Source organism: Nicotiana attenuata, unplaced genomic scaffold (genome assembly GCF_001879085.1).
Source record: "Nicotiana attenuata strain UT unplaced genomic scaffold, NIATTr2, whole genome shotgun sequence".
NCBI lineage: Eukaryota > Viridiplantae > Streptophyta > Magnoliopsida > Solanales > Solanaceae > Nicotiana > Nicotiana attenuata.
In genome coordinates, this window is record NW_017671443.1 from 45,093 (window position 1) to 70,462 (window position 25,370).

General features: G+C 36.2%; 1 protein-coding gene and 1 pseudogene across 1 annotated transcript; both read left to right on the forward strand.

Annotated features, from left to right (window-relative positions):
- The first annotated feature begins 328 nt into the window (after positions 1-328).
- LOC109208321 overlaps positions 329-25,370 on the forward strand; it is a 57,065-nt pseudogene continuing 32,023 nt past the window's right edge.
- On the forward strand, positions 23,049-25,129 carry LOC109208327. The gene is made up of 2 exons (XM_019371426.1): positions 23,049-23,657; positions 25,062-25,129. Exons 1-2 carry the CDS (start codon positions 23,367-23,369, stop codon positions 25,110-25,112), a joined length of 342 nt encoding a protein of 113 aa, XP_019226971.1. The 5' UTR covers positions 23,049-23,366; the 3' UTR covers positions 25,113-25,129.

Here is a 25,370-nt window from a genome sequence, read left to right on the forward strand (position 1 = left end):
AATTTATTTTGTATAATTTTATATAGTAACAGTCTATTTTGTATAATTTTTGTATAGTGACAGTCTATGTTGTATATATTTTGTAATATACCAATATTCAAATCTATTTTCGAAAGAAATACATAAATATCCATGTAAATATATACTAATGGTGGGTCTGAAATTATAATTCCCATCAAAATCAACTAATGACATACATGTGGAAATGAAAATTTATTTGGTGAAACCCAAAGGATTTCCCTAGCAAAGAAAGTTGAGAGTTAGCCCAGAAAAAAAAAATGAGGCAATAAAATAGAGATTGGGATTTTNTTGAACTCTTTTAGGGGCAATGTCGTCATTTAACTTATTCGGAGCTTCAGCCACTGTTGTAATACTATGCTCACTTCAGTTTACACAAGCTTCACTGCATGACTACTCCGCCGAGAAATTCGTAAGCAAGGGCAATGCATTTGTAGTCCATGGTGGAAGCGAAGGAATTTACTCTTCTGCCCCTAACCTCAACGAATTCTCTTCCTCCTCCTCGAATGGCGACTCTTTTATCCAGTAAATATGACTATTTTTCTCATCAAATTGCTTTAATCGAAGTTAATAGTATTCTCTGGCCTTTTTTGTAAATTTTTTTTTGTAAGGTAGTAACATTTAATTTTGTTTTTATTACACTGTGGGCAGGGAAAGGGAAACGGGTAAGCTGTAGGGGTATTTTGTTATTATTACACCGTGGGCAGGAGAAAGGGAAACAGGTAGGCTGTAGGGGGTTACAAGATGAAGAATCGGACTCTCACCAATAAGGTGAAAGTACAAACAAACCGGGCTGCTAAGATTCTCCTTTGGCCTTATAGTTATTTAGTATGTAAATATTTTTTTCCTACTCATTTCGAGTACAGCAGAATGGTACAAAGGATTTATATAGCTGATTTAATTTGAGATTATTGAAGATAGTTGATTCATTAATTGAATGAGGTTGGAGTAAAGGTGTTTAACTGGCGGGCCGGGACGGGCTGAATAAAAAAAAAACCAGCCCATCCGTTAACGGACCGGGTTGGTTAGCGGGCTGGGATAACGGGCTGGTGGCGGGTTGGATATTTTCGGGTTATTTTGGGCCCGTTCGGGTTCGGACGGGGCGGGCTAGTATTTTTTTTAATTAAATTTTATTTTTCTTATTCAATGTTATTGATACTTAAGTGTTTACAAACTTTTAAGGCTAAGAATTAAACTTTGAAATTTAAAATTTTAAAATTGAAATTTGAAAGTAAGTGGCTATAAAATATTATTTAATAAGACCAATAGTCAATATGTAAGGAACAAACTCCGAAGGCTTTCATTTATGTTTTTAATACTTCAAACTAATTTGCAAGTTCTTTTTTGTTTTTTTTGTATTTTTGAACTTGCAAATTAAAAGTTTACAACAATTATCAAAAATAAGAAATAGTACATAACATGTTTTGCATCATTTTTGTAAGTTCTTCCATGTTAACATGAGGTTCTAGGTTTCCGGCATTGTTTGAATCGGAACCATAAACCATTATATCTCCAATTTCTTGGTCCTCCGCTTCGTCTACCTCGGCACGCCCTTGATTTCGCTGTTCTGATCTTATCCAATCTTTGAAGCACACTAGAATTTCCAAAGCGTTGCTGCCCAATGAATGACGAGTATCTCTTAGCTGTTGCCTTGCTTGGCTAAATGCGCTCTCTGATGCGACTGTTGAAATCGGCAAATTTAGCACGTCTCGAGCCATGGCCAAAAGAATAGTAAATTGATTTGAGTTGCTCTTCCACCAACCCAGCAGTAGAAAATTCTTTGTGAGGGGCTCTGCTGACTTTTGCAAGTAGAATTGGAGTTCATCAATATTCCTGCTACTGGTTTGTTAATGCTCTCCTAGTGTAGACCAAATCAAATAATCTTGAACACTATCATCATCATCCAAAGTTGTTTCAGATGTTGAAGTATTACTTGAAGGAACATTTGCATCTATAACCGAAGAAGCATCAACAATGTTAGCATAATAATTATATAAAGTTTGTAAATGTTTGTGTAGATCAGAAATACAAGTGTCAATATCAAGAGTTTCAGTTGGTCTAATATAAGTATATAATGCACTGATTAATTGGCAACACTTTATTGTTATGATAGTAGGGTTTAAAATAGCACCGAATATGTAAATATCGGAATTGGGTAGAAATATTTTTTAAACTTATCTAGCATAGATTCAACAACTTAAGTATATCCTCTTTCTTCTTCAAATTATGTAGTAAAAGAGAAATTTCAGCAATATGAACTAAATCGTTTACAATAGTAGTATAATAAGCTCAAGAAAACTCAAGTGTAGCCACATAAAAAATTTCTAAAACTTGTACAACATCTTCAATAACATCCCAAGTTCTAGATGTTAACAAACGGCTAGGATAGGTACAATGAGAATTAGCAACTTCAGTTATAGGCATTCTATATTTATAACAACATCTTAAGAATAAATAAGTATAATTTCACCTAGTAACTATTTCTTCGGGCATAAATCTTGGTTTTAGTCCATAGTGTACACATTTTTCCTTAAATGCATTTAATCTAGCACTTCTATTATTTTCTTGAATTACACCAACAGCTCTCCTAACTAAAGTGATTTCATCTCTAAATAATTGTAGGTCACTCTTCACAATCAAGTTATAAATATGACATGCATATCTAACATTCAGGAAGTGGTGGGTGTAGATGCAATTTTAATATTGTAATAGCAGCATGGTTGTTAGAAGCATTATCAAATGACATACACAAAACTTTTTCTGCAAGATTATAAAATATAGTAACTTCATGGATAGTATTACTTATAAATGCACCAGTATGACTTTGATCTTCATCATATTTAAAAGCAATAATACGTTTTTGCATACAAAAATTTTCATCTATCCAATGGAATATAACAGTCAAATAATCATTTCCATTTACAGCACGACCAATACTAAAAGTAAGAGAAACTCTACAAGAAAGACTGGCGAACAAATAACGTATATATGTTTGATATTGTCCAAAAAGCCTAAAGATATCAGCTCTACAAGTACTTCTAGGAATACCTTCAAACAAAGGGCTATAAATTCTTTGAATATAAGTAACAAGATACGGTAAAGAAGCAAAACTAAAAGGTAAACAACCTAAAATAATCATTTTAGCTAATTCTTCCCGATCTTTCTTAATATCGTATTTACCTATTAACCCCCCAGTACTCGGGTTAAGTTTTTGTTTCTCATCTTCCTCATCTACTCCCCAATCAAGAGGGTGGAGCTCTACCATATGCCTATGAAGTTGACCCATTCCCCCTCCCTTACCGGGCTCATGTTTATAAAATTCATTACAAATTCTACATTTTACATAATTTTTTTGATCTTCTAGTCTGTCAAAAAAATCCAACACTTACTTCTTAATCTTCGATTCTTCTTAATAGGGAGGGGAGGCTTACTTGTTCCACCCCTAATATTTTGAGTTTGACTAGCATTATCATGCGTAGATGGTGGTGTTTCAAGATTATCGGGTGATTGAATATCATCTAAAATATCATCTATACCATAATTTTCTTACACATTTAAATTTTCAGGTGAACTTTGAGAAATATGTGTAAAGCTACTAGAAGAACCAACACCACCTCTTGATCTTTTGGAAGTTTTTTTACTACCGGCCACCTCTACTAGTGCACGTTTTTTTGGCTGCTCTAAGTAAATCCATTATGTAAATTAAATTAAGAAATTAAATTATAATTCTAAATAATAAAATATGTGTACACCAAATAAGAGATGGAACGAGTGTACCGGGATTCTGGATGCCGCACTAATTTTGATATAAAAAATAAACTCCAATTGATCGATCGAAACTTGATAGTTGATACTTGATAGTACTTGATACCACACTTCACTTGAATACTTGATATTTGATAATAATAATTTTGTAATGGCTAAACTAAATATTTGATGAAACTTAAAATAATAAATAATTGAGAATTTAGGAACAATAATCAATAATATCAAGAGAGTTTTGAGAAAGAATTAGAGTAGTAAGAGAGTGAATTGTGAGAAAAAATGAAGAAAAAGAAGGGAGGTTATTTATAGATTTTAAAAGGTTAAAATTGTAATTTTTAAATTACTAGGGGTGGGAGGGCTACTTGTTTGATGGGGGAGGCCGACATGGCCATTTGTGCAAAATCTAGTCGTTCCCCAATGCTCATTTCCGAATTTGACCATTGGCAACGGTCCACAAAATAGTAATAAAAGAAGAAAAAATTGTAACGGATACCGGGCTGCAGCCCGTTAACAACCCGTTAACGGCTTAGCGGGCTTAGCAGGTTCCGATGCACCGGTATCCAAAATGTGTTCGTCTAAACCCCCTCCCCCCCCACCTCGTGCGCGCGCCTAACCCGCTCCAGCCCACCCCTAAGTGCTACAGTAACGTGCTGACCCGGACCGAAACGGGTTGAAAACGGGTCAGCCTGGACCGATTAACAGGCTTAGGTTGGAGTAATGACTATGTTAATTAGATTCTCAAAGTTGCCCACTTTCAAATGATCCATCACTTAAAGGCTTAAATTTTACTAGTTTTTTTATTTTTTATGATAGTGGCCGTACGTATTCTGATGTACGTGCTATCTCCCACCAACACAGGCACTCGGCAACTCTCCTCACCAAAGTTTAGGCAGATGGGAAGAAGTCACCTAGTGGATTTTGACTCCGCTCGTATTTGAACTTGAGACCTCATGGTTCTCCTCCTACTTCATTAACCTCCAGGCCATACCCTTAGGTTCTAAATTCTACTTGAATTCTAACTTTTCACATGGAAACTTAAGCTAGATGTTAAATGTGACACCATCCTTCTTCTAAAAGTACATGTAGCTCACGTACTGTTTCTCGTTATTCTTGTTGGTAAGGAAATATTTTGTGATCCATACTTTGGTGAAAGAAGATAAATAAACATGTGTTTCTAACCATAAGAATAATAATCTTGAAGGTTTTTTTTTTTAACGTCCAATGGAGAAAAGAAAAAGTTGTGCATATTCCAACATCAACTGAAATAAAAGTGAGGCATTTTCTGACCTTTATCATTTGTGAATATCAGCTTCGAAATGATTATATTCCGAAGGCCCGAAGAATATTCAAATTTTAGCTCAGGATCAATTCTAATTTGATATATGTGTTCGTGTCCGTGTGTGGTGAAGGACTTCGGTTCTCATCAAACAAACATGAAGAATTGAAATAAGGTGCTTACGGGATAAGAAGGTTCTTTAGTTCAAGGAGTCACAGTTATATTATTATTCATGTCCAATTTCATCTATTCTTAAGTCCATTAAATAAGTAAAAGCATCATAATTCATGTTATCTTTTTTCTTCATCTCAAAAAAAAATAAACAATCATGTTATCTTTTTTCTTATTCAGGAATTTTTATGAAATCTAGACAAACTATAGTTTCAAAAACGGATTAAAGTAAATCCAACACAGAGGGATAATGAATAAGTAAGTTCAACTAGTGCAATGGCAAGGAGAGCTACCTATTTAGTGATATTTCCATAAGCTGAAGCAAATAGTTAGCTAGAGGAATTCTTATATTCCTCAATGCGAAATATATTGGGCATGATTGTGGACTTTGTGTGAATCCTTGAAGATACAGAGAAAATCATCTAGAAATTGAAATGCACTCCTATTACATACTCGCACTTGAGTTCATATAACGTAGTTTCCTTGTCCTCCTAATGTTCCCTATTTGTATGTTACCAAGCAAAGAATTAAAACTTGTTTTTTCCCTGGCAGCTGTACTTCAAGTCCACTGATGTGTACAATGAGCGATGGCAAAATGCCTAGATCATTCCTGCCTTCTGGCAAGTGTTGTCTTTCTCTCTCCTTTGCGTCATCGTTGCACTTTGGGCTCCATCTCAAAACTCCATGAGGTAATACCAGGCTTTCTATCTTTGTAATGCATGTACTAACTTGAGTTCACAGAGCTCTTCCTGTGCAATTGCTTACCCTATAACATTCTACAAATGTTTGTTTTAAGGCAAAATACCTTAAATCACTCTTAAACTTGTCTCAAATTATTAGTGTCCTCCCCGAACTATGCCCGATCCTAATTACCCCCTACACTTTGACTATATGAATTTAGAACCCCCCCCCCCCCCCTCATAACCTCCCGAGCTCGTATAGCCTAATTCAGTGCATACACGCGTTGTCCACATTGAAAATTTTATCTTATCTGTGCTCCAGTATGAAAAAGAAAATATTATTTTATTTTATATACACACAAATCAAAAGAAAAAAGAATTAAAATAAAATATTAGGAGTAGTCAATCATTTTTCTCCAAAAATAGTAGCCAGTACTCCTCTCCCCACTCACTCTCTCTCTCGAACTTTCTCTCAAATCCTCGCAATGTTTCCCGATTGTTTGCCGATTATCTACGATTTTTTCTCCAATTTTCCAGTGCTTCTCAGCAGTCTTCTCTGTATATTCAAGTAGACATATATAGAGGTTAGTGATTGAAACTTGATGTTTTGATTAGGGTTGAAATATGATAGTGTTGAATCTCGAAGTTACATAGCACAGTGATACATAGACAAATCTTCAAAGTTTTTCTCCACTTCCACTCTTGCTCAATTTATTTCTCTTCTTCAACAAACCCAAAATAACAACATTTGCTTGTTCTGGAAATTCTGGATCACACCACTCGAAAAATTTACAAGCTACTCGACCTTTAACCTATGACAATGGACGAAAATTAGAGACAAGAAGAAAATATATATATAACAAACCCAACAAAAATATACTAAAATTGAACCTTCTAAGTAGCACTTATCTCACTATATTCATACTTTATAGTTTCTGCATCCAAGAAATATCCTACTGGGATTAGCATTTGACCAGATAGTTTTACACATGCCGGATACCCACATCTACCAAGTGTATTCATCTTTAATATGGGGTATGGTGGAGAAAAATAGGACAGTGTGACGACCCAAAGGGTCATCACCTGTTTTCTTACTCATTCTGTGCTTTTGAGGCCTTAAAAACCTCATTTAGGGTTGCTTCGATTTGCGTGCGCAGTCCCCGCGCGTAGCGGAAAAGCTTAAATATGAATTCTGTGAGAAATGCTAAATTTTGATATTTAATTGATTAAATTTGACTTCGTTCAACATTTTGGGCAAACGGACCCACACCCGTGATTTGACGGTCCCGGAGGGTCCATAGGAAAATATGGGACTTGGGCGTAAGCCCGGAATCGAATTTCGAGGTCCCAAGCCCGAGAAATGAATTTTTGTGTGAAATGATTTCTGGAAATGATTAAGGAAAATGAAAATGAAATTTGATTAAAAGACTATGGTTTCGGGCTCGTATTTTGGTTCCGGCGCCCGTTACAAGTCTTATATATGGTTACAGCGCTTTCTGTAAAGTTTGGTTGAAAACGGACGTCGTTTGACGTGTTTCGGACTTAAAATGGAAAAAATTGATGTTTCATGAAAATTTGGGAGAAATCATGAGTTTTAAGGCTTGATTCGATGTATATGATGTTATTTTGGCGATTTGATCGCGCGAGTAAGTCCGTAGGATGTTTTTGAGGTTGTGTGCATATTTGATTTGGAGCCCCGAGGGATCGGGTGAGTTTTGGATAGGTGTCGGATTGCATTTTTGAATTTTGGAAAAATCTGGTATGATCAGGCATGGTTCGAAAATACGAACTAGCAAATGCGAAGGCTGGATCGCAAATGCGAAACCAGCCCAGGCCTGCTTGGCTTGCAAATGTGAAGTCCTTCTATCTGGCCTGAGTTCGCAAATGCGAACAAATGTTCGCAATTCCCGTAACAGGCCGGGGTTCACAATTGCGAACCCCAGTTCGCAAATCCCATATCTGCAACCTGCATATTTTGATACTTAGTCGAATTTTGAACCATTTTTCACCCCATTTTCAAAACACAACTCCTTAGGCAATTTTCCAAGAACAAGACTTCTTCCAAATCATTTGTAAGTTGATTTTTACTCATTTCCTTCAATCATTAACATCATTTAACATGTTTTCAACTTAAAATCAAGGATTTTCATGGGTGAAATTGGGGGTTTTGGGTAGAACCTAGGTTTTCTAAAAATTGGGGATTTGGACCTCAATTTGAGGTCTGATTTCAAAACAATTTACATATTTGAGTTCGTGGGGGAATGGGTAACCGGGTTTTGGTTCGAACCTCGGGTTTTGACCACGTGGGCCCGGGGGCGATTTTGGAATTTTTGGGGAAAACTTGGGAAATTCATTTTTATGCATTCAAATTGATTCATTTAGTGTTTAGTAAAGTAATTGAGTAATTTGTGGCTAGATTCGAGCGGATTGGAGGTGGAATCTCGGGGTAAAGCTATAGTTGAGGCTTGAGTTGAGTTCAAAGCATCGAGGTAAGTGTTCGGTTTAACCCTAGCTTGAGGGATTAGGAGTTGAGTCATAATTGCTACTTGTTTGTGTTGAGTACGACGTGTGGGCATGGTGACGAGTATCCATGCGTCGGTGTCAAGCATGACCGTGAGTCTTAATTTGATAATTGTGTACCCTTGTTGATCCTATGAACGTTGTGATCAAATATTGGTATTAGTTGTGCCAGGAAGAAGTTGAATAGGATTGGTTATAGCTGACTCTCCCTTGTCGGGATGTTTGACTTGTTGTTATAGTTCCCTTGCCGGGAAAGAGTATTAATTTGATTGTTCCCTTGCCGGGATTGTATTGTGTATTGTGTTGAAAGTAAAGGGAGCGGGTGGTACGCCTACCACAAGTGATATTGAAATGGGATCGGGTGGTACGCCTACCACAAGTGATATTGAAATGGGATCGGGTGGTACGCCTACCACAAGTGATATTGAAATGGGAGCGGGTGGTACGCCTACCACGAGATATTGAGAAATGGGATCGGGTTGCACGCCTGCAACAAGACGAGTTGAATATGAAAGTTGTCTATCTTTTCATTTTTGTTAGAAGTTAAACTGTAAATGTACGTACCATTATTCCTGATATTTTGTTTCTATCGGTTACCCCTGAAGCATGCTCCCTTCCCCGGCTTAAATTGTTATTTTTCTTGCTACTTTTCCGTTGTACTTGTATATATATCTACACAGGTTTATCTGGAGTCTGGTCCTAGCCTCGTCACTACCTCGCCGGGGTTAGGCCAGACACTTACTAGCATATGGGGTCGGTTGTGCTGATGCTACACTCTGTGCTATTTGCACAGGTTCAGGTTTCGAGCAGCAGCAGCAGTATTAGTACGGGAGTAGGCCTTCAGTCCGGTGAGACCCGAGGTAGCCTTGCATGCGTCCGCAAGCCCGGCATCTCCCTTATTCTAGCTTTTTAGCCTGTTGCCTCATTGTATTCTAGACAAACAGCTTATGTTTTCTTTCCGACGTTTTTGTTTAGTATTTCTTAGCAGTTCGTGAGTATTGTGACACCAGTCTTGGGTAGAGGATTATATTGACTATTCCGCATGGTGATTCAGTTTCTATAATTAAGACTTCCGCTACTATTTAATTTTATTATTTTAATATTGTTGCCATGAATTGTTAAAAGGGATTATGTTGTAAACGGAAAGTAAATAAAAAAAAACTTGGCTTGCCTAGCTTCTACGAGTAGGCGCCATCACGACTCCCGAGGGTGGGAAATCCGGATCGTGACAAACAGAAATCTGGAAATGAGACTAAGTAATTTAACTAATATAGAAAAAAATCAAGAATTACAGGAAAACGTATGAACTTGAGTTTGGCTTCGATGGAGGATGTTATAAATAGGAAGAAGAGGGATTGTAGCCGTTGGGATGTTATTTGGGGGGCTGTTTTTTTCTGTCTGAGTGCTCTCTCACACGCCATAGTAACTTAATACCACTTGATATGCCATGTGGCAGATCAGGGGGTTTCTAAATTCATATAGTCAAGTGTAGGGGACCGGGCATAGATCGGGGAGGACACTAATAATCTGAGCCAAATTTAAGGGTGGTTTAAGGCATTTTGCCGTTTGTTTAATAATGATGATCGTTCATGATGGCCTCTGAACAAGGAGCTATTCATCCGTCGCAATTTTTATGTTAATAGAGTGTTAGCATTTCAACTTAGACCTAGAACGAATGGAGAATACCTAAACCATGTGAAAAAATGAGATGATTTCCTCCTCACTCCCAACCCTCCCTATTTTCATATTAGAGATTATGAATTAATTTTCTTCGTCATTTTAGGCGGAAAGAAGAACACAAAACATATTGTCCTGGTGTCAAAGATCTAGCAGCGTTTTGTTCAAATTTCCATATATTCACGCTTTCCCTTCAAAAAGAATCTCAAAATGAGTCTTTTTGTGAGAAAATTCAGCATTTGTTAGATGTGACAGTTACTCTCTTCTATTTACGCACTTCAATACTTATTGAGTTTCTTTGCGATACATGCAGATATGCGTATTTTGACGATAGTGAAGAGTTTGACAATGATGAAACATTGACGCTCATAAAACCGCTCCCTCTGTCATCAAAGGATGTAAGAAGTCCATCAGAAGTGTGATCTACGTTGGGTGGAAATGGGGCATCTAATGATGGTGATGTGGAAGAAGACAAGACGGAGTAGAGTGTATAATTTTGTTCGTAGTACTGTAACAAAATGTGTCATGAGAAGGGTAATTGTTCTTGGAATCTTGTAGCTGGTATTCTCTATGTAAAGTTCAGTTTATAGTGTAATGGAAAACTTTAGTTCGATAAAACTACAGCATGTTTTGGCCTAAGTTTTTGTTTTTTTATTACTGAACTTCAATATTCTAGGAGCTGAAGTTTGTTTAGTATCTACTGAACTTCAGCATTTTAGGAACTGAAGTAAGTTTGTTTAGGAGCTGAAGTAAGTTTGTTTAGTATCTACTGAACTTCAGGATTTTAGGAGCTGAAATTTGTTTAGTATTTGCTGAATTTCATCTCCTAGAGGATGCACTTCGGTGCTTGGGTCCTCCTGGGTAATATTCCAAGCAGTCAACTTGAACTTCTCATCGTCCTCTTGTTGCTGATATTGCTTCATTCAATTTGCTTGCGTGGCGAACTACTTGCTTCATCCTCTGCAACACCACGTAACATTCTATTTGGATTAGATCAACAATCAAAATCAATAATAACACCTAATCTTTATATTTTCCATTTCGCAAACTAAACTCGTTCCAAAATACTTGACATTTAAAATAAAAACAAGGAGCACTTTTTGTTATTTTTTCGCAAACTTACATGTACTATTTCAATTAGTGTAGCGTTAACTAAGTGAGATATTGAAGAGGGATATATTCTATTAAAAACCTTCTTGAAGGTGTGCAAAAACATTAAAAGAGCTGAAGAAGGAGGAGAAGAGAAGAAGAAGAAAAAAGGAGAAAGAGGCCTGAAATTGTTTAAAAAGTGGGAACAAATTAAAAAAATTTTAAAAAGTGGGTATAGGTTAAACGGGGGCGACCAAATAGGGCACCTGTGCAATTTTTACGAGGAGTAAGAGGGTGTTTTTCTAAGCTTATAAGTTGGTCAAACTAGCTTATAAATACTTTTCGGCTTATCTATGCGTTGGTAAAGTTAAAAGTGCTTATAAGTTAAAAATAAGCTAAAAGTCATAAGCTAGTCACCCCCAGCTTATGAATTTTTAGCTTATAAGCACTTTAAGTTTGACCAATATTTTTACTATTTTATCCTTAAAATATTCTTTTTTAGAACAAAACTCTTACATCAATAATCACCGCAGCAACTTATTATCAATTTCAGCACTTGTATGCAAACATGTAACTGCATATTTATTAAATCAGTTTCAGCACTTAACGGTGCTTTTCAACACCTAATACTTCAAATCAGCTAATCCAAAATGGCTCTAACTATATGTCGCTATTTATTCTAGTAACTGGTAAAACACAGCAAAAGAGAATAGCAACTAAAAGTAAAATATGTTTTCTCTAATGAAACATGCGACATCCACCGTTTCTATTTGTTTAAAATATGTGATTGATCGATACTCTTGGTCCATTTAAAAAATTAGATCGGCTAAACTTACTTTTTAAATTAATTTTAAATCTATTGAACAAATCGTAAAAGATAATACTATGAGTTAAAAACGAATTCTATCAAAACGGTAATTTATAAAAAGTATGTTAGGGGTATTTAAGATTTACTGTAACAAATAATGATGAGAAGAGCCTTGGAGCAACAAAATCAAGTTTTCCGTGTGACCTATAGATTACGGGTTCGGCCGTGTACCGGCCATTAATATTTATATCAGGGTAGAATGCTTACATCACACTAGGGCTATTCAAAACCGAACCGAAAACGTTAACCGAACTTAACCGATAGCTTATTGGCTTATTGGTATCGGATTATCGGGCTAATGGATGTTGAACGGATTGAGATTTTACCATTAACGGCTTAACAGTTTGGGAACTCATTTTTCTTATCGGGTAAACCGTTAACCCGTTAAGAATTTTTATATTTAAACTTTTACTCCTATGTATATAAAGTACTATTGATACACTATGTTAGTTGGCTCTACTTTCTAGCGATAAAGTCTACTGTGGTAGTTTTGTCGGCATTATCAAGGCCTAACAAGATCTTAACCTCTTTCTGCCACAGACCAAACGATGCGAGAACTCCGTAGAACCAATCGACCATGAACATTCTTTTCAAATTGAATTTGATTGACCACAAGCCCTAAGATACAGAGTTAAGAAAAGAGACAAAGGTGTTTGATGGATCGAATGACATAAGAAAAAAAAGCGTATCGCAACCTCTCGATGGATTCAAGGGAGAATCTTTCCTCGAAACGGTAGTCTTTTTCGCTAGAGAGTAGAGTCAAGGTAGACTTTATAATTTTATTCTTCACACGTTTGGTATTGATAGTTGAAAAAAAAATTATTTGGTATAGCCGATAAACCGTCCAATAATCATTAATCTAATACCAATCCGCCCATTATCTTATTGGATGGCTAACGAATTACTACATTTATTCTATTTACCGATAAGCCAAACCGTTCAGTGTAGTTATTCGCCCGATCCGCCTGATAAACACTCCTACATCACACATTCTTGGGGTTGTGGTTCTTCCGCTGGCCTTGCGTGAACGTGAAATATTGCATATTGAGTAGAATTTGCAAAGCTCGAATGCTGCTGCGGTTCGAAAAGGTCTCCCGAAGCAGGTCATCGGGTGCTAAGATAGGCTTGTGCTTGTCTAACTCAAGACAGATAGCGGAAATTCGATGAAGCACGTGTTCCTAGTGTGATTGTTGCAGTAGGCCCCACAAAGGTGGACCACAGCATTTCTTTTTCATTTTTCTTCTCAAAATTTATCTTTAAATGCTTGTTTATAGTCGGAGGGAGTGATGTGCTAAATGTAAACATCGGAGTAAATATATTTTACTCTTTTTACTTGTAGCTAGTACAACACCACAAAGAGTAGTATCTAAAGGTAAAAAGTCTGTAATAAACCATACGACTTACATCGTGTCAACTCAAATTGATCGATTAAAAAGCTAAATCAACTTAATTATATTTAGTTTTTACTTTAATTTTAAATATATCGAGCCAGTATAAGAAAATATACATGTCTGAGTTAAAAAAAGTGTTCTATCGAACGGTAAAGCAATTAAATTGCTAACAAATATTAGCATTTACTTCAACCATAAATATCGAGTAGAATTTTTAGAGCTCGAATTTAAAGCACATGTTTCTACTGTTTGTACTGTGCAGTAGCCTTAGGTTGGCCCACAAGCTTATCCGATACTCAAACTTATCATAAGTTATATTTCTGTATACTATACTAAATAATAAAATCATAACTTACATTTAATAAAATAATATAATATATTAAATCATAATTTTATAAGATTAATATTTTGTTAAATTATCCGCGAACACTCGTAAATTGTTAAAAAGTGTTATAACATTTACCTCAACCACAAATATCGATAGAATTTTTAGAGCTCGAGGGGAGAAGACATAAGGAGAAGTGAATACTATGCTACTGATGGAGTTTGAATCCTCCTAATATCATTAGCTTCTTCGTTGCCTTATTAATATTTGACTTAGTTAATCTAATCTGAATCACTTATCGATTTCGTGTGAAAAAAATAGAAGTAAAAAAGAATCTTCTATAAATGAGAAAAGTAAGCAATAGAATAAAGACAATACAAAATTTTAACATAAAATAGTTTACTTTAATAAGTATAAAAAATATTTATATAATTAAAATTAAGATTTAATTACTGACAAAATTATTGTTAAGCATTAAAATGCTTAATCTGCATAAAATAATATTCTAACTATTATCACGGGTTAAAATTTAGGCAAAAAGGCCTCCTGACCACTTAAACTTGCACCCGATATCATGCCGGCAAATAAACTTTCAAAATTTTCATATGAACACTTCAACTTGAGCATAAATAAATACATCCGACCGTTGAATCATAGTGCATGCATTACAATTTCACAAACATGGCAACCCATCAGCAATAAACGAATTAAAACCAGCCACGTGTAAGCCGCGAAAACCCACTAAGAACCGACTATTCCCCATTCATTTTTTACCTAAAGAGCCTAAAACACTGATTTTCAATCGCCTCTCTGAAAGAACTCTACATTTTCAATCGTTTTGCTCAAATGAACGATTGGCATAGGATCTTCCGCCCATTAGATCATCTGCATAGCTCTGCCAAGAGCCCGCCAAACCCCCAAGCCATCATTTTCAATGGTCAAAGTGTGACTCAACCATAGAACCTTTAAGCACCACTGAATAACTCGTTTCCACTGTTATCGACGGCTTTGCCAGCATATTCAATCTGAAACATTTTACCATATGGCGAGAATATCGTCACCAATAAGTCACAACATGTTCATATACTGCTCATTTTTTAAGTTTCCATTCCTTTTTTGTGAAATACTACCGATTTTACTGTTTCAATTTTAAGTTCGAAGATTTTTTGCTTTGGGACTATGAACGACGGAACATACAGAGGAAGAGGAAAAAGAGTTTTCTTTTGTGTCATGACAGACGAAGAATTGAAAGAAAAGGGGAAGTTTAACGAAAAAAAACAAAAGAAAAAGGAAGAGATAAGAGGGTTGTGATGAGAAGGGTGACGAAGAGGATGGAGGGGGGGTACCTGGAGGCATTTGGGTTTTTCTTTTCATTTTTAGTTTCTGTCTTTTTTTAGTATGTTTTATTCCAATAAACTGAATTCACGCGTCTAATTCGCGTGATTGGCACACACTATTGTCACATCACACACTGTGTTGCCACACAAGCATGGTCAACGGTCACAGCTATTTAATAATACTTATTCTCTCAACTTTGAGTATCTAAATGGGAAAGTTGTAAGTTTATTTACCGGAATAATAAACTGATGCAAGTCTAAGTGGCCAAGGGGCTTTTTTACCTAAAATTTAATGATAATGTTAAAGTATCTACATTTTTATAAATCAAAACAACAATATGAAGGAAGAAAATAGACAAGAATGTAGAGATCAAGAGATGAGAGCTTCTTATTTCTTTCAAGTGATTCAAGTGCGTACAATGAGATGCCCAAAACTCTCTATTTGTAGGATAATATTTAGGTAATATAAAAGGATGTCATGAACATGGTATTAACTATTGAGATCATGGGGAAGATCATGGAGGGGGTTATGGAGGTGTGGGAGTTACAACAATAATTGTAACAAATATTGGGAGGTTAATGGAGAAGAGTAGTGGGAGTAACTTCTTTAGGAGTTATAGACATCCACTACATAATATAATATTTCATAACCCTTCAAAATAATTTAAATTCTTTAAGGATTTTCATTATATGCATATCAAATATATTATCAGACAAAACTCTGAAATGATTCCATTCACCACAGGAGAACATGTCTCCATATAACTAATACCAGGATATTTACGAAAATATTGTGCCACAAGTCGTCTTTATGTCTATCAGCTTGATTTTTTATTTTAGTTTTTGCACAAGAACATATTTGTAACCCCACTGACTTTATACTTCCGGGTGTTGGGTGTGACGACCCAAAGGGGTCATCACCTGTTTTCTTACCCATTCCATGCTTCTGAGGCCTTGAAAACTTCATTTTTTTAGTCGCCTCAATTTGCGTGCGCAGTCCGTGCGCGTAGCCGGAAAGCTTAAATATGAAATTCTGTGAAAAATGCTAAAATTTGATATTAAAAAAATGAATAAATTTGACTCCAGTCAACATTTTGGGTAAACGGACCCGGACCCGTGATTTGACGGTCCCGGAGAGTCCATAGGAAAATATGGGACTTGGGCGTATGCCTGGAATCGAATTCCGAGGTCCCAAGCCCGAGAAATGAATTTTTTAGTGAAATTGTTTTTCTGAAATTTATAAAGAAAATTGAAATGAAAATTGGTTAGAACGTTTTGGTATCGGGCCCGTATTTTGGTTTCGGCGCCCGGTACAGGTCTTATATGTGGTTTAAGATATTCCTGTGAAGTTTGGTTGAAATTGGACGTCGTTTGACGTGTTTCGGACTTAAAACTCTAAATTTGAAAGTTTATGAAGTTTGAAGAAAAACTAGTGATTTTGAGGTTTGATTCGTTGATTTGATGTTATTTTGGCGATTTGATTGCACAGTTAAGTTCGTAGGATGTTGATTGAGTTAGTGTATTTGATGGGTTAGGAGCCCCGAGGGCTCGGGAGTGTTTCGGAGGTGTTTCAGAGTAATTTCGAACTTAGGAAAATTGCAGAAATTGGCTTCAGCTGTTGCAGGCAACTTCTTCTTCGCGTTCGCGACGCCTCTTCCGCGTTCGCGAAGCTTTAGACTTTTCCTTCATGGCGTTCGCACCTTGACCTCGCGTTCGCATAGAGTTATCTGGCCCTGAGGGACTTAGCCTAATTTTACTCTTTGCGTTCGCAATAATATCTTCGCGTTCGCGTAGCTTTGTAAGTCCCTTCTTCGCGTTCGCATCAGTACCCACGCGTTCGCATAGACCAATTCCTGGACCCCCAGCATTTCCTTCTACGCGTTCGAGTTTCCCTTTCCGCGTTCGCGATGCCCTGCCAAGTTTACCCTTCGCGAACGCGACCCTCCTTCCGCGAACGCGAAGGGCAATTTCGCCCAGTTATAGTTTTAATTCCAAAACAGAACAGTGACGGGATTTTCATATCATATCACGAACTCCTTCTTCTCCAAGGTCCTTGGGCATCCATTGAAGCTCTCTTTCACCAACACTTCTTGGGTTATCTATTGAATTCCTAAGCCTAGAACATGTAATTTAGGGTAGAAATTGGGGGAAATGGGTAGAGTTAGGGCTTTTTACTTTTCTTGATTTAGACCTCGTTTTGGGGTCGAATTTGGAAACAAATTATATATTCGGGCCCGTGGGAGAATGGGTGATATGAATTTGGTCCGAACCTCGTGTTTTGACCAAGCGGGCCCGGGGTCGATTTTTGGGATTTTGGGAAGAATGAATGGAAAAGCTATAATTAGGCATTGGGTTTGATTTGTTTAGCCTATATTGATGTTATGAAGTCATTATTGTATAGATTTGATTGATTTGGAGCCGAATTCGAGAGGGACAGCGGTTGTTGTGGATTGACTTGGCCGTGGAAGTTTGAGGTAAGTGTTTGGTCTAACCTTAGCTTGAGGGAATAGGTGTTGAGTCTTATTTGCTACTTGCTAAATGTCGAGTGCGATGTATAGGCATGGTGACGAGTATCTATACATTGGTGTCTAGCATGACCGTGAGTCTTCATATTGCGAATATTTGATTTTGTTGTATCTCCCATGCTTAATTGATGACTTCTATATGATATAAAGAGCATGTGAAAGAAATTGTGATCTATGAACTTCGAGGAGCATTGGCTCGAGTTGTGAAGTGAATTGTGAAGTAAAAGTGAGAAAGAGAAGAGATCATTATGTTGCCCCTTTGCCGGGCTATTGTTGAGTTGTGGTTCCCTTGCATTGTGTTCTTAATTGATACGGATGTTTAGGTTGATGATTCTTTGTGTTGGGTAAGTATTATGGTTATAGCTGAGGTGGTTAGGTGTTGTAACAAGTTTGGTTATAGTTGAGGTAGTTAGGTGTTGTAACATGTTTGGTTATAGTTGAGGTAGTTAGGTTTTGTAACAAGTTTGGTTATAGTTGAGGTAGTTAGGTGTTGTAACAAGTTTGGTTATAGCTGTTTCTCCCTTGCCGGGACGTAATTACCTATGCTGTCGAATTCATTGCCGGGATAGTGTAGACCTTATTGATCCCTTGTCGGGACTCTTGTTATGGTTGTTGTTAATATTATATGTGGGTCGGGTTGCACGCAGCAATAATATTATATGTGGGTCGGGTTGCACGCTGCAACAATACTATATGTGGGTCGGTTGCACGCTGCAACAATGATATTTGTGGATCGGGTTGCACGCCGCAACAATGCTAAATGATATGGATCGGGTTGCACGCCGCAACAGTGTTGTTAGATATTGGGATCGGGTTGCGCGCCGCAACAATTATTGATACAAGTATGTTTATTTTGGATATTAGTTTCTTTTGTTCGCTGGAAATTCTAAACAGCCCTTAGACTGTTACTCTAGATTTACTGTTAATACTAGTATACCTCCGCAGCATGTTTCCCCCTCCCATCTTTACTTGTTTATTCCTGCTTTACTTTCTGCCGTATATTATATAACTGCACAGGTTTAATTGGTAGTCCGGTTTGTCACGTCCCAAACTACACCCTAGACGTGACTGGCACCCAGCTAACAGCACCTGCCGGACGAACCATACTTTCTTACCTTAGCCATTAATTTGCAGCATTTGATTAATTAAATGAGTATCCAAATAATCTGATAACTATTACGAACAATTAATATCTCAAAATATTAGATTAGAACTCTAGCCCAAATCTCACACTAGACCATGGAGCATCTAAGAGAATTATAAAAGACCTCATATGTATAAATGATAAAGACTCTTTGGGCAGCCTCCACGAACAATGCGGCGGCTCACCTCAATAACTGAATCAACTCTAGCAAGCTCGTCGGCTACTAGCTCCGTCTTCACCAATAGTATCTGCATGGACATGCAGGTAAGGAGTGAGTTATGCGTAAATGTAACCCAGTAAGATCATCGACCCGCCACTCTAAATACCTCTGGAACAAGTGTTAGAAAATACACATACACAACGAGCACACAAATAATATGCACAGAAATAATTACTCTATAAGGCCCAAACAATTATTCAACAACAATACTATATATATCTCAACACAATCTACACTAAGGACTTGTCATTAACGGCAGTGTAGGAAATTAACAAAACACCCCAACGAGTCCACGACAGCATACACAATGCCCCAAATCTATCACGGCGGCATACACAATGCCCCAAATATATAGCGGCAGCATACACAATGCCCCAAATCTATCACGGCGGCATACACAATGCCCCAAATATATAGCGACGGCATACACAATGCACCAAATATATAGCGGCGGCATACACAATGCCCCAAATCTATCACGGCGCACGGCCGTATCAAACTCAACACATGGCGCACAGCCGTATCAAACTCAACATCATGGCGCATAGCCCGTATCAAACTTAACATCATGGCGCACAGCCGTATCAAACTCAATATCATGGCGCACACCCGAATCAAACTATAAAACTCAACCTCATGGCGCACAGCCGTATCACACTATCAAACAACTTATAAAATAATATTTTTTTTTCATAAAATAATATATTTGCGGCTAGTCTAAGACCACCGACTCTGCCAAGCGCACGCTTGTCCCAACACATGGACCAGGCAGAGAAAACACACTTTTAAAACGGGTTTTAGAAAAGCAAGTATGAAAGTATAAAGTCTCACTTACCTCGCTAAATGGCATGTACCCCGACCTCGCAACGTCTGAAACATCAACTAAACAGCATCTAACGGCTCCAATCTCTCGAAGCCAACTAATTAATGGTTGACTTCTTATCGATCCAAATATTCAAATTCTGTGCAACCCGAAATTATCAGTAAGTTGTTAGCCCGATTTCAACTACTCGGTCAGCTTTACCTTTTTTCTTTCTTTTTCCCTTTGTTTTGCTTCTCCGTGCACTGTTGATTAGTGCAAAGCACTCTCCCTTTCAAGTTTCTTTTGATTTCTCATATCTGGAGATTTAATTTGATTTGTTGTTGTGTCTTCCTTTAATTTCTTTTCTTGATCAAAGTAATAGTCCAAACATCAGTTCGTGCTTCCGCCGTCAGTTGCTTGTTCAAAGTTTCTCTCTTTTAATCCTTTTTATTTTCTTATCAAATATGAGACCTAATATGCTCATAATTAACCTTCTTCCAAGGTAATGCCACGTGAGCAATTAGAAGTATCGGCTGGCCCACTTGTTAAACTTTACATAGTAGACTAAGTTCACTTCCTCCTAGTTCTCGGCATATAGTACGTAATTAGGGCACTATCCACTTATAAATTATCTATCTTATACTTCATACACATGTAAATAATATTTGTGTCAATAATATATATATGTGCTCACATCGATATAATTAATAATTATCCTTTTTAGTATGTAACCCGTTAAAATTAATAAACTATAGTTAGAGAAATAACTTAAAAGTCAACTCTTAAAATATCGGACTATTACACGGTCCTAGCCTCGTCACTATTTCGCCGAGGTTAGGCTAGGTACTTACCAGCACATGGGGTCGATTGTGCTGATACTACACTCTGTGCTCTTTTGCACTGATCCAGGTATTGGACAGCATCAGTAGTTGGAGGGCTTCCTTCAGTCCGCCCAGGGACCCAAGGTAGACCTGCAGGCGTTCGCGGGCCCTGGCGTCTCCCTCTATCTTCATTCACTGTTTCATTATCTTTTGTTCAGAAACAGTTTATTGTATTTTTCTTCAAACCTTGTATGTAGTAAATCTTAGATAGTCTGTGACCACTGTGACACCAGTTCTTGGGTAGAGGCTTATGTTGTATTTCCGCATTTTTATTCAGTTTCTTTAATTTAAGACTTCCGCTTAATTATTAAATTCCATCGTTTGCATGTGATTGCTGATATTTGTTAAAAGAGGTAATGTGTTAATGAAAAAGGTAATTAAGGTTTGGCTTGCCTAGCTCCCACTAGTAGACGCCATCACGACTGCCGAGGGTGGGAATTCCGGGTCGTGACATTGGGACTATCCGCCCAACTTCACATTTTTCAAGTGAAATCAATATTGATTGCATATTTTTTATTTAACTAATCATTTATTTGTCCAAATTTCATGACAGATTCGAGCTCAAGATCATGTTAATATTCATAATATTGAGCGTTGTATTATATCAATAATATCGTCAATAATTATTTTACATCGGTTCCATCATCATACAATAAAGACATAACTTATCAAGATCTCATTATTTTCAGGTACCTGAGTCTCTCCCATGAGGTCTTATAAGCACGTTATTATGAATAATCTTTGTCACATGAAGTATATATTTTAACATTCACTTTCAGGAATGACTGTGCAGTTACAATGCTTATCACAAGTCACATTTTCAAGTAATGGACTATAATCACGTGAGCGTGTCTCGGATTAACAGAACACATCGAGACACATTTCCTTCACCTTTGAAGGATTATTTGGAGAAACCTTATTGTTCTCCTTTTTACAATTACCATATGATGACTATTATTATTTTGATCTTTGGCACGGCCATTTTCATTGGTCAACCACTTGTCTTCATTTAGACTTATTTTGCACCGCCTATCACATTCGCTTAAAAAATGGAGCAAATCAAGTGGGACAAACTTCATGCTTTTTCATGAAAAATATATTATTTTTATTAGTCATCATTAGATCATCAATATGGTGCATTGGGACACAAACCCAATGCCTTACCCATATAAAGGCATGTAACGCTATAATGCGTTGGGACTAGCTCGAACCCAACTCTTATCATCATGTTGCACCAGGACTCAAACCCGATGTCTTACCCTCGTGGTGCGTTGGAACTTGAACCCACCGTCTTACCCTCAGTTAAAATTTTACCGGTAGTCACCCTCAAGCATTTGAAAATATACCTTGTCGTTGTATATTAAGTTTCAATAAGACATATAGTATTACTATTCTTGCTTTTGGTGGTCATATCGTTGATGCATAACTGAAGTTTTAAAAACATTATAGGCAAAAACCATTTATTTCTCATAACTTACATGCCGTATAGTATTCTAAATTATCTTATTCTGCACAGTTTCAAAATAATTGACAATATTTTTAACATTAATGAAAAAGTCAATACTGGAATGACTCTACCTTCTTGTTGTCTCCCACATCGATTATAAAATAGGAGTAGCCATGTATATTCTCAGTCACAAGAAACTAAATATTAGAATTTGTAGTGCAATAGAATGTACTAAGACTACCATATACAAATAATAAAAAATTAGTTTGCAGAGATACAAACTCACTCAATCTTCCAATATACGAGAATTTAAAGTTTTGATCAGTCAATACAAATTCAAAATGCTTTTCCATTTGGATCGTATATTTGTTTATCAAAAATGTATACTGGTTGTGCTTAAGATTACTTGAGAGAAACTTACCTCACATTACCATTTCAAAAGTCAGAATGATGCATGATGGTCAACCACATATTTTATAAGAAAACCTTCAGATAAGGGAAACTTTCATGACCAATAAAGAACCTTATTATTCCTTTAGTTATATTTGATGTTATTCTTTGAAATTGCTAAATGAGAAAGAAAAACCCATCTCTTCAAGAGGAATATTAGGTACGGATGGAACATCCTTTTCATGATGTTGAACAATTTTGTAGATGTAAGTAACTCAATTGGATAAAGACTCGTGCTGCTAACGTGTTAAGAAACTAAATTAAAATAACAATATGAAATAAGAAAATAGACAAGAATGTAGAGAGCAAGAGATGAGAGCTCCTTATTTCTTTCAAATATTTCAAGTGTGTACAATGTGATGCTCAAACCCTCTATTTATAGGATAATATTTAGGTAATATAAAGGGATATCATGAACGTGATATTAACTATTGAGATCGTGATAAAAATTCTGGAGTGGATTGTAAAAATATGGGAATTACAACAATAATAGTAAGAAGTAGTGCGTCAGCCAACCCCCTAATTACAAGAGCCTTTTAATAGATTTTGTGGTCATAATACTACGACAACTAGTACAGAAAATTGAAGTGTGGTTAAAAAAGAAATAAGTAGTACTATATTTTAAAGAGAGAGAAAAATAAACTAGAAGTAGAAAGATTGCCACATCATCATCATCCAAACTTGTCACAAACATTTGGCGCTAGCTTTTTCTCTAGTATCAGTTACAGCCTCTTCTTCTCCTCCAACTCATAATATCCTCTACCCAAAATTGTAGCAGCCATGGGAGCTGGAGGAACCCTCTTCTGTTCTCAGAGTTGGAGTTTTGTAGTTTGTAATTACACTCAAAAAATTCATGCCCAAAATAATCGAGCTTTGGCATTGAAATCAGTACTTGTACACAAATTGACCAATTTTACTAATCAAGATTCAATTTTGAGAAAACCCCAGAATCTTCCTGTTCTTCGACTTAAGGTTGTTACTAGAGCTGCTGATTCCTCACAGCCATCTTCCTCTGCTATTACTTCCTCCGACAAATCTATTGTCCCCGATAAAGAGTTTTCACTTGCCAAGGTACTTTCCTTTTCTTTTCGTTGAATTTAACATTTACTCCATACCTTCCAAAAAGATTGTCTTAGCTTGATTTGGCATAAACTTTAATAAAGAAGATATGTGGTCTTCAATAAATCATAACAATTGTGTGGCCGTAAACTTCTGAAACTTATGGTCTTAAAGTCATAGCATTTGTTTGGCTATAAATTCTTTCTATTAAGGAAAATAATGAAAGGTATTAATCTTTCTGAAATGGACTAATAAAGAAATAGTGTCAACCTTTTTGAACAGAGATAGTATATGCTAACACTGTAAAATGCTTTTTTAAAACTATTAAGCTATTTTAACCTGTTGTTATTTTTTATTTTACTAATTTTGGACGTTTACCTACAGTTATCTTTTAGTTAGGTAATTTGATAGTGTAAAAATTACTGTTAGTTAAATTAAGTTAATATATTTTAATTGCTTTCATAGAAGACCTAAATGAAGCAAAATGATTATTGAAGATTCATATAGCGAGCCCATCTAGTTTGGAATCAAAACATAGTTGTTGATATTGTAATGTGTTTCTTTTCAGACAAATTTAGCCCGCTAAGTTAACCGGAGACCGAATTTTGAATAGTGAAATAAAAAAAAGGCCATTTGTGCAAATGCCCATTTCAATTTATCTGATGTTCTTTCTATAATGGGAAGTTCCAAATATTTGTTACTGTTCCGATGATAATACTACTCTACAACTTCCAATGATTTACTATTCAAATTTTATATTGTATTAGGATGTTTTCTCTATCAAATTAACAATTATTCAGTTAATATTTTCTTCCACTGCCACTAAGATATATTGCAAGTTACATTAACTAAGAGAGCATATTGATTAATAAAACATTAAGAAGGAATATGCCAGAGAGTAGCGATGGGAAATTAGAAATGTAGTGCAAAAGAACTCTAGATTTTTCGTTTAGAAATCTAAAACTTCTCTTGTGTTAGAAATTTAATAGTTTGACTTTTGAGCCTGGTATGATATTCATATACTTGAATTGTCGTTTCTTCAATTCCTTTACCTACATTACTGTTGTTATTTTTATTTATACATCAATATAAATTATCTTCTATTGTTCATGATGTGTTACTCTTTACTATAATGCACAATTTTGTTCTAGTTTTTGACTTAAAGCCTATCTGAACTTGGACTTCTGTTTTCTTTTCGCCATTGACATCATTAAGAAAGACTGCATATCATTGTGTCCTCAATTTTTTGGGTCTTATAATATTGGATTATCATTTGATTTAGCGAGAAACTCCATTTTGACGAAAATGGACATACCACCTAAATATGCTTATAGGCTCTTAATGTCTCCTTCTTCCCTAGAATCTACTGGTCCTGAAGAAATTATCGATGATGTTTTGTGGATGCTGTAATTTGAGGTTTCTTTTGGTGTTATTGGACTTGGCCTTGGTGTTTCACTTCTCTCGTGAGTGTATTTAATTGATCATACCTTATAATAGTGGCTTCATGGTTATCTAAATTGACAAAGAGACACTTCTGTGGAACACAACATTCTCTACTGTCCTAAGTTTTTGTGTGCAAATCCTTTGACATTCAACAACACTTTTAACAACTATAGTTTGCATATATGTGCATATCACTTGGCAATAGCAATGAACGAGAGTCAAATTCTCTTTCTTCTTATTGTAAATGTTAAAAGAAGGTAGAAATTTTAGCAATCAATGATT